The sequence below is a fragment of the Gossypium hirsutum genome, chromosome A12, assembly GCF_007990345.1.
Source record: "Gossypium hirsutum isolate 1008001.06 chromosome A12, Gossypium_hirsutum_v2.1, whole genome shotgun sequence".
Lineage (NCBI taxonomy): Eukaryota > Viridiplantae > Streptophyta > Magnoliopsida > Malvales > Malvaceae > Gossypium > Gossypium hirsutum.
This window is the reverse complement of record NC_053435.1, coordinates 101,681,348-101,694,518: the sequence shown is the minus strand read 5'-3', so window position 1 is coordinate 101,694,518 and position 13,171 is coordinate 101,681,348. Positions and strand designations below refer to the sequence as shown.

Sequence of the window (13,171 nt, the reverse complement as noted above, 5' to 3'; positions counted from 1 at the left end):
ATTCATGATAAAAAGTCATCACTTATGTAAAGCGGGGACTAAATCTCGTATTTAATATATATTCAAATCGTGTGAACCAATCCTTTGTATAAAAAAAATACTCTATGTTACACCCTGTTTGGTTGAATGTAAAGGTAAATCCATTTACAGCGGCGGGCTTCGAAAATTCAAATCAAAGCTGTTGGAGATGGGCTTCAAAATTAGGCATTGGGTTAACTATAGTAAATTTTAGTGGCAAGCCAGCCCACCTGGTGAGGTAAGAGATGAACCGAACACAAAGTCGGAAGAGAGCGGCGTTGAGTGAGCGAAGAAGAAGATAATACAAGTTAGATGGTGATCATCGGGAGGACCACAACTCTAGCTTTAGTCATCCCTCGCCTACCCCTTCTTTCTACCATATCCTGCAGTCCTCGTCTCAGGTACCATATCCTTCTCTGTACATACTATTTCCTTTTAGAAAACTTTAACCGCTTGTTCGAATTTCATTTCATATTCTCTCACTTATATATATATATGTTATCAATTTAAATAAAGTGTTAGTAGCAAGTTGAGAATGAGTACGAGCGCAAGCACTAACACGGGAGGAAGCGGCAAGTCAGCACCTGTAATTCGGGAATTTGTTAGTGTAGAAGGCGGCGGTGGCAATGCCAGAGACAAAGCTGATGCTATCAGATTCCGTCTTGTATCATACAACATTTTAGCTCAGGTAGGTTTTTCTTTGGGTTTGGGGATCTACGCCCTTTATTAAGAATCATTATTTAATACTTTGTATTCGTATCCGTAGGTATACGTCAAGAGCTCTCTGTTTCCACATTCTCCGTCTCCCTGTCTTCGGTCAGCTCAAATCAAACAATTACTTCTTTTCTTTTTCTTTTTTATGTCATTGGAATTTCAATTTATCTTTCACATGTTTATCATTTCAACTTTGATATACATAAACTCATGGACGATACTTGTTGATTCATTATTGTTTAATACATAACTAGTAACTACAAATGAATGTCCATCTGTTTTTATTTCTGCTATTTATATCCATGTGATTGTTTCCTACTTTAAAATCAAACCCCCTTGTTTCAGATGGAAGGCTCGCTCACAGGCAATTTTAACTCTTCTTAAAGACCTTGGAGCAGACTTCTACTCCCTTCAGGTTTGTTTTCTTTCCTCCCAATGAAATTCATAAAATATCATTTTTTTTGCCTACTCCTCTCCTGCTTGCAATCTTCCCTGCATTGACTGTATCTCTCTGCATGCACTCATGTACTTTGAGTGTATATGATTCTGATTTTCCTTATCTTTGGTCAAAACTTATACCAGGAAGTAGATGAGTTTGATTCCTTTTACAAAACAAGTATGGAGGACCTTGGGTATTCCAGTATATATGTTCAGAGAAGTGGACAGAAGCGTGATGGATGTGGAATATTTTATAATAAAAACTGGTATGCTTAAAGTACTCCCTATTTCTCCCTCAAACAATTCCCTTCAACATATATTATTAGAATATATATTAGAATTTCGTCTCATTTTTTACATAATGCTGGCGTTCTATCTTATGTTCCAAACTACCATTGCACAATTGTTTCAGTGCAGAATTGCTTTTAGAGGAAACAATAGAATACAATGATCTTGTACCCTTGGTACATGATGAAGCCTACTTATCTTCAGACAAGCAGAATGCACCACTGACCAACAGAAATAATGGGGATAGTTCAAAGCAAGGTAACCTTTTCTATTGTTATATATCCTTTTTGCATCCTGTCACACCTGCATTATACTTGTTGCTTGATACTTTGGCATCTCAAAACCAAGTTAAATAATTTTATTAGCCTTTCTTCCCCCGATTTTAAAGACTTCTCTGCTTCTTGCCTTTGTTTTCCTCTATTACCGTGTGCAATTGGTTTTAGTGTACACAAATTTGTTTTAGTATTTTCTTTTCCCCTTTGCTCCATTAGTATTGCCTTTGGTAGGTTTTTATGTCTTTTACAAGTTGAGATGGATTAGGGATAAACTTTATTTGGCATTATTATGGCGAAAAGTTCTGTAGTAAATCTTCAAACATATAGTTAAGCTTCGGAGATCCTGTTTTCTGGGCTTTCCAGAAATTCTTAAAGTGTGTTTCTTAGTTAAATATATGTTTGCAGAAAAGCAAGCAGTGGTGTAAAAGCATATTGCATTTTAGGTTGCTAAACTCTGACTAGTTAATAAATCATATTATTGTTGGGTGATGTTATTGCTTGAAGCATAGGTTGGTAAGAATAGATTATTATTCTCCAGAAAGCTAAAATTTAATTTCTTAATATGGGTTTTCCTGCTGCTAGAAAGTGATCAAGAAAGAAGCATAGAGCACAGAGCACTTTGTCCTTCACTGAGCTGCTGGTGGCATTTTAACCTCTTATTACATATGGTAGAGATATTATTTGGACTAAATGTCTACTGCTGAAGTTTTATTAGCTTATATTACAGCACAAGTACGTTTTCATGAAGGAAAAAAATTGATATAGTTAATCGTTTATCATTTTGCAAATCTTAATGATATGTATACCTGCCCTTTCCTTTTCTTCTGTGTCTTTTGCTAAAATTCTTTTTTGTGATGGAATTTGGAATCTCATATCATTACCTGCTACAAACTAGTGATGACATGGTATGCTGGTTGTTCTCTGTTTGGATGATCTGTTTTCAGATTTGTCAGAAAAGTTCTCAAATTTGTCAGTAAAAAGTAGTCCAGAGAATCATGGAGATCCCAGTGATCCACGTGTAAGATTAAAGAGAGATTGTGTAGGAATTATGACTGCCTTTAAACTGAAGCATCCTTTTCATCATTTAATTATTTTAGCAAACACCCATCTTTATTGGTAAACCATCCAAATTTTCGTTGATCCATTTTATATAGCTATTATGTGTTTATACATCTTAGATCTTATGAGTTATGTTTGGTTATATATATAATATCAGGGATCCAGAATGGGCTGATGTTAAGCTTGCCCAAGCCAAGTATCTTTTGGCACGCTTAGCTCAGTTTAAAACACTTGTAACAGAGAGATTTGAATGTACTCCTTCGTTAATTTTGACTGGTGACTTCAATTCAACCCCTGGAGACAAGGTTTGTCCATACACTTTAACTTATTTATTAGTTTTTCACATGTTTCTAGTTACCACGGGATAACCCAAATTCTTTATCTGTAGCTTCTTGTCTATCCTTTCTTGCAATTTTATATTGGAAAATTATCCTAATTCCCTGAGTTTCTTGATGGCTCTGTTTGTATTCGAAGTTTATTTTGCTCCTTTATCCATTTAACATTTTCATGGAACTCTAAAATAATAAACACGTGGAGGGAAAACACTTTAGGTGCTAGTGAACTAAGTTTGTGCTTAGTAGCTGCTTGTCTTGCATAGTTTTTTTTTGTTCTGTATACTTGCACGTGAAAATGGTAGTCTTGCACCCCATTGAAACAGCTTGATTGTAATGTTTGATGAGCTTGAGATCCATGGGGACTTGTTTTATACTTTAATTTGACTTTCATTGTGCTTTCTTAACTCACCCTAAGCTTCCTCTTTCCAAAACCTTGCTCTCCCTCTGTGGCATGGTCGCCTGTTTCAGAGCATAATCAAGCATGTTCCTTATTGCTTGATTGTGACTTTTAAGTGATAAAGATTGAAACAAAAGTTGTGGTGGTTTTTTTAATGGATGACATACTGTATATCTATATATATATTAATCTTGCGGAGTTTTGTGGATGCCTTAAGTAGTTGCCAACAGCTTGTTTTTTTTTTGTTATTTCTGTAGCCTCAACATTTTGCAACATTCTGAATGTTAGTTATGTTTTCAGGTTTATCAGTATCTTATTTCTGGTAACTCTACATCATTGGATAGATGTTTGGAAGAACTTCTGCTTCCTTTGTGCAGCGTTTATGCTTCGACAAGAGGAGAACCATCATTTACGAACTGCACCCCTGATTTTACTGATACACTTGACTATATTTTCTTTTCCCCATCTGACTGCCTAAAGCCTGTCAGCATTCTCCAACTTCCAGAGTTGGAGTCACCTGATGTTGCTGGTGCATTGCCAAACTATAGCCACCCAAGTGATCATTTGCCAATAGGTGCTGAATTTGAAATTACCAAAGACTAAAATGTTCAAGCTGAGAAATGAGCAAAAATCGGTTTACCGGATAAGCTGAATTTGCTTCATTCGTTGTATTCTTTTCTTTATTTTTTTGGAATTTAGGACATCCTATAGTATTCTGGAGATAAGGCACTTAAAACCTGTAAAAGAATTGACAAATAATAAAGCTGACTTGTTTTGGTTTTAGATGGTGGTCGTTAAGGGAGAGAAATGGAATTGGAATTGCGTAACAAGTTGGGCTTTAATGTATGATACATTGGTATTGAAATTGGGGTTGAAAGCCTGTTTTAGTTTTTAAGGGAGGAATGAAGTTTTTCTTAACTGATCATGAAATGTGTTTTATTTTCATGAGCAGGTTTAAACTCTCAAACTATATGTTTAAAGGATGAGATGAACAAACATTACATGAAATGGACCAAGTTGGGTAAGCACTGACCTTAATTTTTTATTTGTGAGGGTAAAGTTGTCTAGGGACTAAATTGAAAATTTGATATTGAATTCTTTATTGTTTCATCTTTGGTTTAATCAATTTGAGCGATCAATGCTTAAAAATAGGAGGGAACAAGTTACACTATCATACCAACTTTGTACAGAGAGGATCGGATCGGATCGAAAGAAAGAGACAAATATGGTAAAGAATTAGTAGCACTTGCCTTACCTCCATTTGCAAATCGCAGAAGTTTGTGCAGCAAATGAGAATGGGATTGATAGACAAGCACCAAAACCACTACCACCACCCATTTACCAACGGCTCATAGATTTTTCTTTTGCCCAGTGATGCAATAATTAGAGCATTACATTGAAACTCAGAAACTTGATTTCGGTTGGTACGATATGATGCTGTCTGCCAATGCCATACTTGACCACTCAAAAGTGAGGTGAAAGTAGACTAAATATAATGGACTCTGACTCTGATGTAACTAAGGGATGCCCATAAGCGCCACTTTAAACGTCACACACGCATATAGACTCCTTTGACATCCAAAAATCATGGAAAACAAACTTTTTGTCGTCTAAAGAAGAGACTAAAGAAGAGACTACTACATATATTTGCATGATTTCATCACCCCACAAATATAACAGTGACTCCAAATGACTTTCAATTTTCTTGTCAGCAATGATAAATGATATATGTTTTATTATATCATCATCATCATCACCATCATTAGCATTCCATATTCCATGTGCATATATATGTACTTGAAGTTTTCTAGTATAAGTAGTGTGAATATATATTAGATGTCGATTACTGAGAGATGGAGGAGAATCCAAAAGAAAGAAAAATGTCAGTAATACTGAGGAAAAAGTGCATTGTTAAAGCTATGAACGAATATCTCTCACCAGAGCGTCACCATAAGCTTACACTTTCAAACCTTGATCTTCTTTCTGGCCGCTTCCCAGTGACATACTTGTACTTATATTATCACAGCAGATCCGACAGAGGTTCGATCAATATTAGTAACAATGTGTTTGAGTCACTCAAGACTTCACTCGCCAAAACTCTGAGTTACTACTATCCTTTTGCTGGTCGAATAGTAGAAGACCCGCAAACAAGCCAGACTCTTATCATATGTGACAACAACGGTGCCCTGCTAGTGGAGGCAGTGGCCAATATCCCTTTGATCCACCTGGATTTCTACAATTTAAACCAGACCCTTGAACAGATACTGGTCTCGTGCCTGAACCCCGACGAGTTTCCTTTTCCTGTGCAGGTTCAAGTAACATGTTACACTTGTGGAGGGGTGTCCATTACTTTTACCTTCGACCATGCTCTAGGTGATGCCACTGCTTTTGGCAACTTTCTCTCCTCGTGGTCCCAACTAGCTCGTGACATGCCTCTCTCTTGCATACCGGATCTTGATCTCGGGAGAAGCCTTCCACCGCGCCTCCCTCCTACGTATCACCCTTATTTCAATCATGTTTTTGTCAAGTGCACGCTTGAAGATATTAGAAACATACCTAAAACCGGCATCTTGCTCAAGCGCCTTTACTTTGTTAACGCCTCCAGCATCAATCACCTGCAAACTCTTGCATCTGCCGACGGTAACAAGAGAACGAAAATCGAGGCATTCTCTGCCTATGTTTGGAAGATTATGGCAACAAGCATTGATAAAAGCCACGCTAACTGCAAGATGGGTTGGTTAGTTGACGGACGTGGTAGACTAAGTCATAGCTCCATGTCAAATTACATTGGTAACGTATTATCCGTGGCTATTGAAGAGGCAAGCATTGTAGAGATAAAGCAGGGCTCCATATCGGCAATTGCCAACAATGTTCACAGGGCTATATCCAAGGTAACTAATGAAGCTCATTTCCAGGATTTGATTGATTGGATTGAGTGCCACAAACCTGGATTGATGCTCCCAAGATTTGTCCTAGGTCGGGAAGGGCCTGCCCTTGTTATTTCATCCGGACGGAGATTTCCGGTTGCTGAATTGGACTTCGGGTTTGGTAGTCCCATGCTCGGAACAGTCTCCTCCACCATTAAAAACAGTGGAGTTGGTTACATGAACCAGAGGCCAAGTGCTACGGGTGATGGCTCATGGGTCATTTCCGCTATCTTATGGCCACAACTGGCTGCAGCATTGGAGTCTGATTCAGTTTTACAACCACTGTGTGCCTCACATCTTCAAAAATCATAATAATAACAATGATTTCATCTCCAAACAAATTAAAGAGGGGCATTAGCAAACGATTAGCATATATGCAAGTCAAAGCCAGATTGTTATAAAAATCATAAGAACCTGTCTAGTTATTTGCAAAGCAATGATAAATTTGAATGCTCATAATTATGTGAAGTAATGCAAAATAAAGTTTCTCCCTAAATACTAAGAGAAAGAAATATAGAAAATGCCACAAACAAATATATATCCGTAAAATTAGATACATTAAATAACAAATGAGATAATAAAACAGTACCAAATTTATTTATGTTTCAAAACCGAGTTGAAGCTCAAAAATCTCAGCAATCTGACACACTCATTCTTGACTTTTTATTTATTTCTTTCTATCTAATTTCCTTCTTTGACATTACATGACATGATGAATGAATCATCTTACAAACACCTAATTTAGTATTTCCGGAAGAACTAACAACTGCCTGCTTTGAAGTTTCTTATTTCTTCCTACCTCAAAATCCCAATTCCCTCAACCAAGAAAAAGGGGGAGGGGGATTGTTCTACCACCTCGTTGGCCAGATAACGAAAACAGGAATCTATCTGATAAATCTTCTCTACGTACCAAGTAACAGATGAATGGTGCAAGATTTGTCCATCAACATACTCAGTTTTTAGCAGAGAAAAGTGAGGAACTTGATTGTGATACATGGCACTTCTATTCATCCAGGAGAAGTTCCTGAAAAATTTTAAATGTATTTAGGCCAACATTTCAGAATATATGTGAAGGAAACTAACTAGTAAAACAAAAAACAGATCTACATAGTTTAAAACTCCAAATAGATCCTTACTCTCCCAATTCATCTTCATGATGCAAGAAAGTCATCACAACCCCCACACATGCGCATCCTGCAGCATCAGCCTGTTGCGGCTAACAGATCAGTCAGGAATCTCAAGCACAAATGCACCTGACATTCTAGGCGTGAGAAGCAAGCATGCAACTGTGAGAACATTTAGGAGAAATCAGTTCCTTTCTTAACATTAAAAGTTCAGAACCATAAGCCCTAGTCACTCAAATAATTTTCCAATACGATTCACCATAAACTCCAAATACAAAGCACATACATCAAGCAAAGCCATTCGGAAACAAAAAAAAAAAAAAAAAGCTTCAGTGCAAGGGTAAATACTAGAATTACAAGTAACAAGATGAAGCAACAAACCTCTGATGTTTAGCAACCAGTACAGTATTTGAGAAAGAGAAGTATCATTGTTGTCCCATGGTCAACAATAAACTTTCCTGCGAAAGAATAATGCAAAATAAATAATCAAACATAGTAAAACATCAATCTTACAAAGTACAACATATATATAATATAATTGCATAGATCCAGTGAGATATTATACCATGCCGAAATTTGCAACCAGCCCTCAGGGACACTCATGGATCAAAGTCGTATAGGTAATATCATCTAATGCCAGTCCTTCACTATTCATATTATCACATACTCTAAAAGCATCATCCACCCTCCCTTCTTTACATATCCCGTTCATGAAGGCATTATAAGTAACGGCATCAGGGGCAATTCCACGTTTAATCATCTCTGTGAGAAGTTTTGCTGCCTCTTTCATTTTACCCAATTTGCAGTATCCATTGATCATAATGGTATAGGTAATTTTATTTGGTTGTATATCATACAAAGACATTTCTTGTAAAAGACTCGCAACTGTATCCATCTGGCCTAACTTAGAATAACCTCCAATTAGTGCTGTATAACAGACAACATTTGGCAACAAGCCCAGACCTCTCATTTCCACAAGAAGTCGCCTTGCATCGTCAGGAAGACTTATGTTGCACATTCCATGTATTAGAGAAGAATATGTGCCAATAGTTGGTAGGATGCCCTTGCTTTTCATGTCATCACGAAGTTGAAAGGCCATCTTCATATTCCCTTTTTTACAGTAAGCTCCAATCAGAGTGTTGTAAATAACAGCGTTGAGCCCCAGTTTGGTAGTAGCCACTTCATCCAACAAGTTTTGACCCTCTTCAATTTGATCAACATTACAGTATCCATCTATCAAGATGGCATACGTATAAACATTGGAAATCAGACCATGGCATTTGCTTTCATCCCAAACCTTGACAGCATCTTCCATTTTCCCCATATTCGAAATGCCGAGTATAAGCAAATTGTAAGTGTAAATATCAGGCTGAATTCCACGCTTAAACATTTCTTCCTTTAATCTAAAAGCTTCTTCCACTTTCCCCTCTTTGCAACATCCCAAAATGAGTGTATTGTATGAGACCCTATCAAATATCAAACCCCTCTGCAACATCTCCTTTAGAAGCCTAATAACCTCTTGTACCTTACCTGCTTCACATAAACCATGAATTAAAGCATTGGACGTTACAATGTTAGCAGGAAATCCTTTTTCGAATAGCTTATACCAAAGCTCAATGGCTTCATAATGCTTTCGTTCCTTGCAAAGTCCACCAACCAACATTGTCATCAACCCATCATTGGGCCTTAAATTTCTCAACAACATTTCTTTCGTAAGATGTAGAGCAGAATCAAACCTAGACTGCAAGCATAACCATCGAATTACAGAACTAAAGGTGCCAATGTTTATAAATAACCCTCTAGACAACATTTCCCCTAAAAGATGCTCAGCATGCTCCATTTGGCCAACCCTGCAAAATCCCTGCATAAGCAAATTGAATGTGACAGAGTTGGGCTTCATCCCATTGGATAACATTTGATGCTTTATCCTAAGTGCCTCATCAATATTTTCCATTTTGCAGTAGCCAGCAATTAATGTATTATATACAAACTCATTTGGGGCAAAGCCCTTATCAGACATTTCCTTCAAAACTGAATTGGCTTCCTCAAATTTATCCAATTTAATCAAACCATTGATAAGAACACTATATGTAATGAGGCTGGGGTCAACACCCTGTTTTATCATGTTTTGCTTAATCTGAAATGCCTCATCCAGTCTGCCACTCTTGCATAATCCGTGGATAATATTATTATAAGTAACTACATTTGGAGAGATACCCAAGTTTTCCATTCTAGAGAACAGAGCCATGGCGTCCTGAATTCTCCCAGCCTTGCAAAATCCATTAATCATTGTAGTACACAAGTAGACATCAAGGGAGACAAAACGAGACAAAGTTTCAAATACTTGGTACGTCTTTTGCACTTCATTAGCCTTAAGTAAAGAATTCAAGAAAAAATTGCAAGTCTTGGTAGAAGGAAATATACCCTTGTCGGCCAGTGTGAAAAAGACATCAGTAGCGTAGGTAAAACCCACATTCTTGAACTGGGTGCAATAGATATGCAGCAACAAATCAACCCCCGCAACCCCCTTAAAAGAGTTATTCAAATCCGCCAATGCAATAGCAATCTGAATGTGATTAACGCTAGGAGGATTGTTAGGAGAGAAAAGTGGCAGCTTCCCATCAATCAAACGAATCAAAAGCAACCTAGCAGCGGAAGAATTATTTGAAAGAAGAAGCAAAAGAATCAAAATACAGTAGGATCGAAGCGTAAAACGGAAGTTAAAAGAACGGGAAGCAAGGTGAAAAAAGTTAAGAGTGGTTTTGGGATCGGCACGAGGCGAAAGAGCGATGAAAAATCGATCAAAATCGGAAGGGGACAAAAGAGGAAGGAGCTGTTTGGATTTGGAAGAATCAAGGGAAGGCTTAGAGAGAATAGAAGATAGAGCATCGAGCAAACTCTGGTTCACGGGAGGCGGAGAAGAAGGCTGCCGTTGAGGATCGATTTGTGGGGCAGCTGGAGAAGGAATAGGAGACGAGGAAGTCACGCAGGTCAAGGGGCGTGTGATTGGGGTGTAGATATAGATGGGTTTAATGACAGCCGCCAGTCTCCTCACATCCATTGCAAACAATGTTTGGGGATAAAGATTGGCGAATGATAATGGTGAAACTGAATATGGAAATGGGATCATAGAGTCATTCGAGTTTGAGAGGATAATAAGCAGCCACGCTCATCCCAATTTTAGACTAACAAACATATTATTATTACCTATACACACTACTAGGGCACCCATTCATTGACCCGGCTTACAAAAACTAAAAGGTCACCCAGTTGCTTGCAGAATGCAGGCAGCTAAACACAAAGAAGAAGTTAAACAAGCAATGAAAATGGAATGGGGTACAACACAACAATGATGAAATCAGGGTTTAGAGATTTAGACAGAAGATCAGAGGAGGAGATTACAAATGCGGGCTTTTCAATCCAACTGGACTAAGCCCACTTCAAACCACTTCCTCGTTATCATTACTTTTGGATTGGACTTAACCTAGTTTTCTTTCTTTTCTTTTCTTTAAACTAGGTTTAATTTTACAAATAGTCCCTGTACTTTATAAAAGTTATGAATTTAGTCCCTATACTTTAATTTGATCATTTTTAGTCCTTTTACTTTTCAAATTTTAAAATTCATATCATCACCAAATGATAACTATTCAATTCAATGAGTTATGTTATGTTATTTCTACAATATGATGGAGCAAACATGTTATCATATACCTAATGTTGTGTTAGCTTGTTATTTCCACATATTACACACTAAAAATCCAGTTAATGGATTAATGGCTGTCATACGCGTTTGTATTAAAATTTAAAAATTTGAAAAGTATAGGGACTTAAAATGATTCGATTGTAGAATATGGATTAAATTTACAACTATATGCATAGTATAGGACTAGTAATTGAATTTAACCAATAAGTTTAACTGTTACTGTTTGGGTCATGACTAAATTTTCAAATTTAAAAAAGTAAAGGGATTGAAATTCATCAATTTGAAAAGAACAAGTGCTAAAATTGATCAAATTAAAGTATTAGAACTAAATCCACAAATTTCACAAAATACAGAGACTAATAGCAAAATTTAATCTTTACACTATTACGAGCAATCAGGGATCAAGTCCCGTACACAAATACAATTATTATTATTTTTTATAAGTGGGGGTGGGGAATGGAGTTGTATGGGATTAAATCCAAATTCTCATATCTACAACATAATACTCTTATCACTAGGCTAAGAGATTGTTGGCTCGTACACGAATATAATTAATACAAGACAAACCATACAAAAATACAAAATAAAGCCATACAAACAATATCTAAAAGGCCTGAAACTCATTTTTTTGTAGAAAGAGTAAACTTTGCTTGAATTAAACCGTCATCATCGAACAAAAGAAGCAAAGGTGAAAACTCTTACCAAATTACCACAATCACACAAATTGAGTAAAAATATTCATAAAAAAGGAAAAAGTACACCAATAGTTACTCAACTTTAATTTCAATAACAAAACAAGCACTCAACTTTTAAAAAAAAACAAACCAATCACTAATATTATCGAAAAGTGACAAACCAGTCACTCACTAACATTTTCCGTTATACGCCTAACAAGATAAGTGACATGACCAGTTAACTCGCTGACACGACCAGTTAACTTACCACGTTGGGCATGAGTTGGACATGAGGAGTAGAAAGGTCTTCTTCATCTCCTCTTCTTTTTCGGCTAACCATCAAAAGTAAAAAATTGCCAAACAAAACCTATGGTACTTTTAAGGTCGCTGACCCTTGCCACGGCCATAGCCACTACCACTGCTGCTACTCTACCTGCCGCCTTTGTCTTCTCTTCTTCTTCTTCCTCCTCTTCTCGCAATTCTTCTTATTTCCCCAAGCAACTAACAACATAATTTCTTTTTCATTTACGTTGAATAATACTTTCTATTTTATCCCCCATTATTTTTCTCTTATTTTTTTTCATTTTTCATTTTAATTTCCCTCCCTTTCCAGACCTTATTAATCAGTAAAATTGAAAAAGAAAAAACCCAAGCAACAGTTGTAGTAGTGGTGAAAGTGAAACCTAAATTCTAAAACCGGTCCCTTCTTTTTTTTCTCCTCTTTTCTTCATTTTTCTCTTCTGGTTTTGTATTCTATATCTTGAATAATCTCATTTAGTAGAGTTTGATTTTGAAGTAAAAGGTTTGGGTTTTATTAAGAAAAATTGGAAAAGTTTTTGAGTTTACAAAACTGAAGGTGTAACAACCCGATAGTTAGGGGTGTTAGAAAGCGCATTCCGAGACTCCGTTCTCGTAAATTAGACTCGTAAATATTTATTAAAAATATTTACGAAGCTAGTTGTGTAGTTAATTAGGTTTTAATTAAGTGAAATTGCATGAATTAAGAGTAATTACGTATAACGACTAAATTGCATAAATGGTGAAAGTTGAATTATAGATTAAAGAAAAATTAAAGGGACTAGAGAAGTAATTATGTCATTATCCTTTAATGAGGTGGCATAAATGTAAATTATTATATACATTGTTAATAAATTAAAGTTAAAATATATATTATAATATATTTTACTTAATATTTAAGTAAATATATGTATAATATAAT

The 13,171-nt window shown here is 36.4% G+C and overlaps 3 protein-coding genes across 5 annotated transcripts; 2 read left to right on the top strand and 1 right to left on the bottom strand.

Annotated features, from left to right (window-relative positions):
* Window positions 1-231: 231 nt before the first annotated feature.
* LOC107933500 (carbon catabolite repressor protein 4 homolog 4) lies at window positions 232-4,307 on the top strand. Its single transcript, XM_016865725.2, has 9 exons — window positions 232-419; window positions 535-706; window positions 785-834; window positions 1,078-1,147; window positions 1,315-1,436; window positions 1,583-1,716; window positions 2,678-2,849; window positions 2,950-3,097; window positions 3,825-4,307. Exons 1-9 carry the CDS (start codon window positions 331-333, stop codon window positions 4,125-4,127), a joined length of 1,260 nt encoding a protein of 419 aa, XP_016721214.1. The 5' UTR covers window positions 232-330; the 3' UTR covers window positions 4,128-4,307.
* A 422-nt stretch (window positions 4,308-4,729) lies between these two features.
* Window positions 4,730-6,947, top strand: LOC107933499 (coniferyl alcohol acyltransferase). Its single transcript, XM_016865724.2, has one exon. It carries the CDS (start codon window positions 5,378-5,380, stop codon window positions 6,761-6,763), a length of 1,386 nt encoding a protein of 461 aa, XP_016721213.1. The 5' UTR covers window positions 4,730-5,377; the 3' UTR covers window positions 6,764-6,947.
* Window positions 6,659-10,989, bottom strand: LOC107933498 (pentatricopeptide repeat-containing protein At4g19440, chloroplastic). Of its 3 annotated transcripts, XM_041083330.1 has the most exons (5): window positions 8,141-10,988; window positions 7,957-8,033; window positions 7,588-7,737; window positions 7,404-7,475; window positions 6,659-6,748 (listed from the first exon to the last, which is right to left on the bottom strand). In XM_041083330.1, the coding sequence occupies exon 1, from the start codon at window positions 10,703-10,705 to the stop codon at window positions 8,165-8,167; it is 2,541 nt and encodes an 846-aa protein (XP_040939264.1). In that variant the 5' UTR covers window positions 10,706-10,988; the 3' UTR covers window positions 6,659-6,748; window positions 7,404-7,475; window positions 7,588-7,737; window positions 7,957-8,033; window positions 8,141-8,164. The 3 variants fall into 3 exon arrangements, with proteins under 3 accessions (XP_040939264.1, XP_016721212.1, XP_016721211.1); XM_016865723.2 differs by lacking the exon at window positions 6,659-6,748 and having other exon boundaries at window positions 7,027-7,475; window positions 7,588-7,658; window positions 8,141-10,989; XM_016865722.2 differs by lacking the exon at window positions 6,659-6,748 and having other exon boundaries at window positions 7,027-7,475.
* Window positions 10,990-13,171: the final 2,182 nt, after the last annotated feature.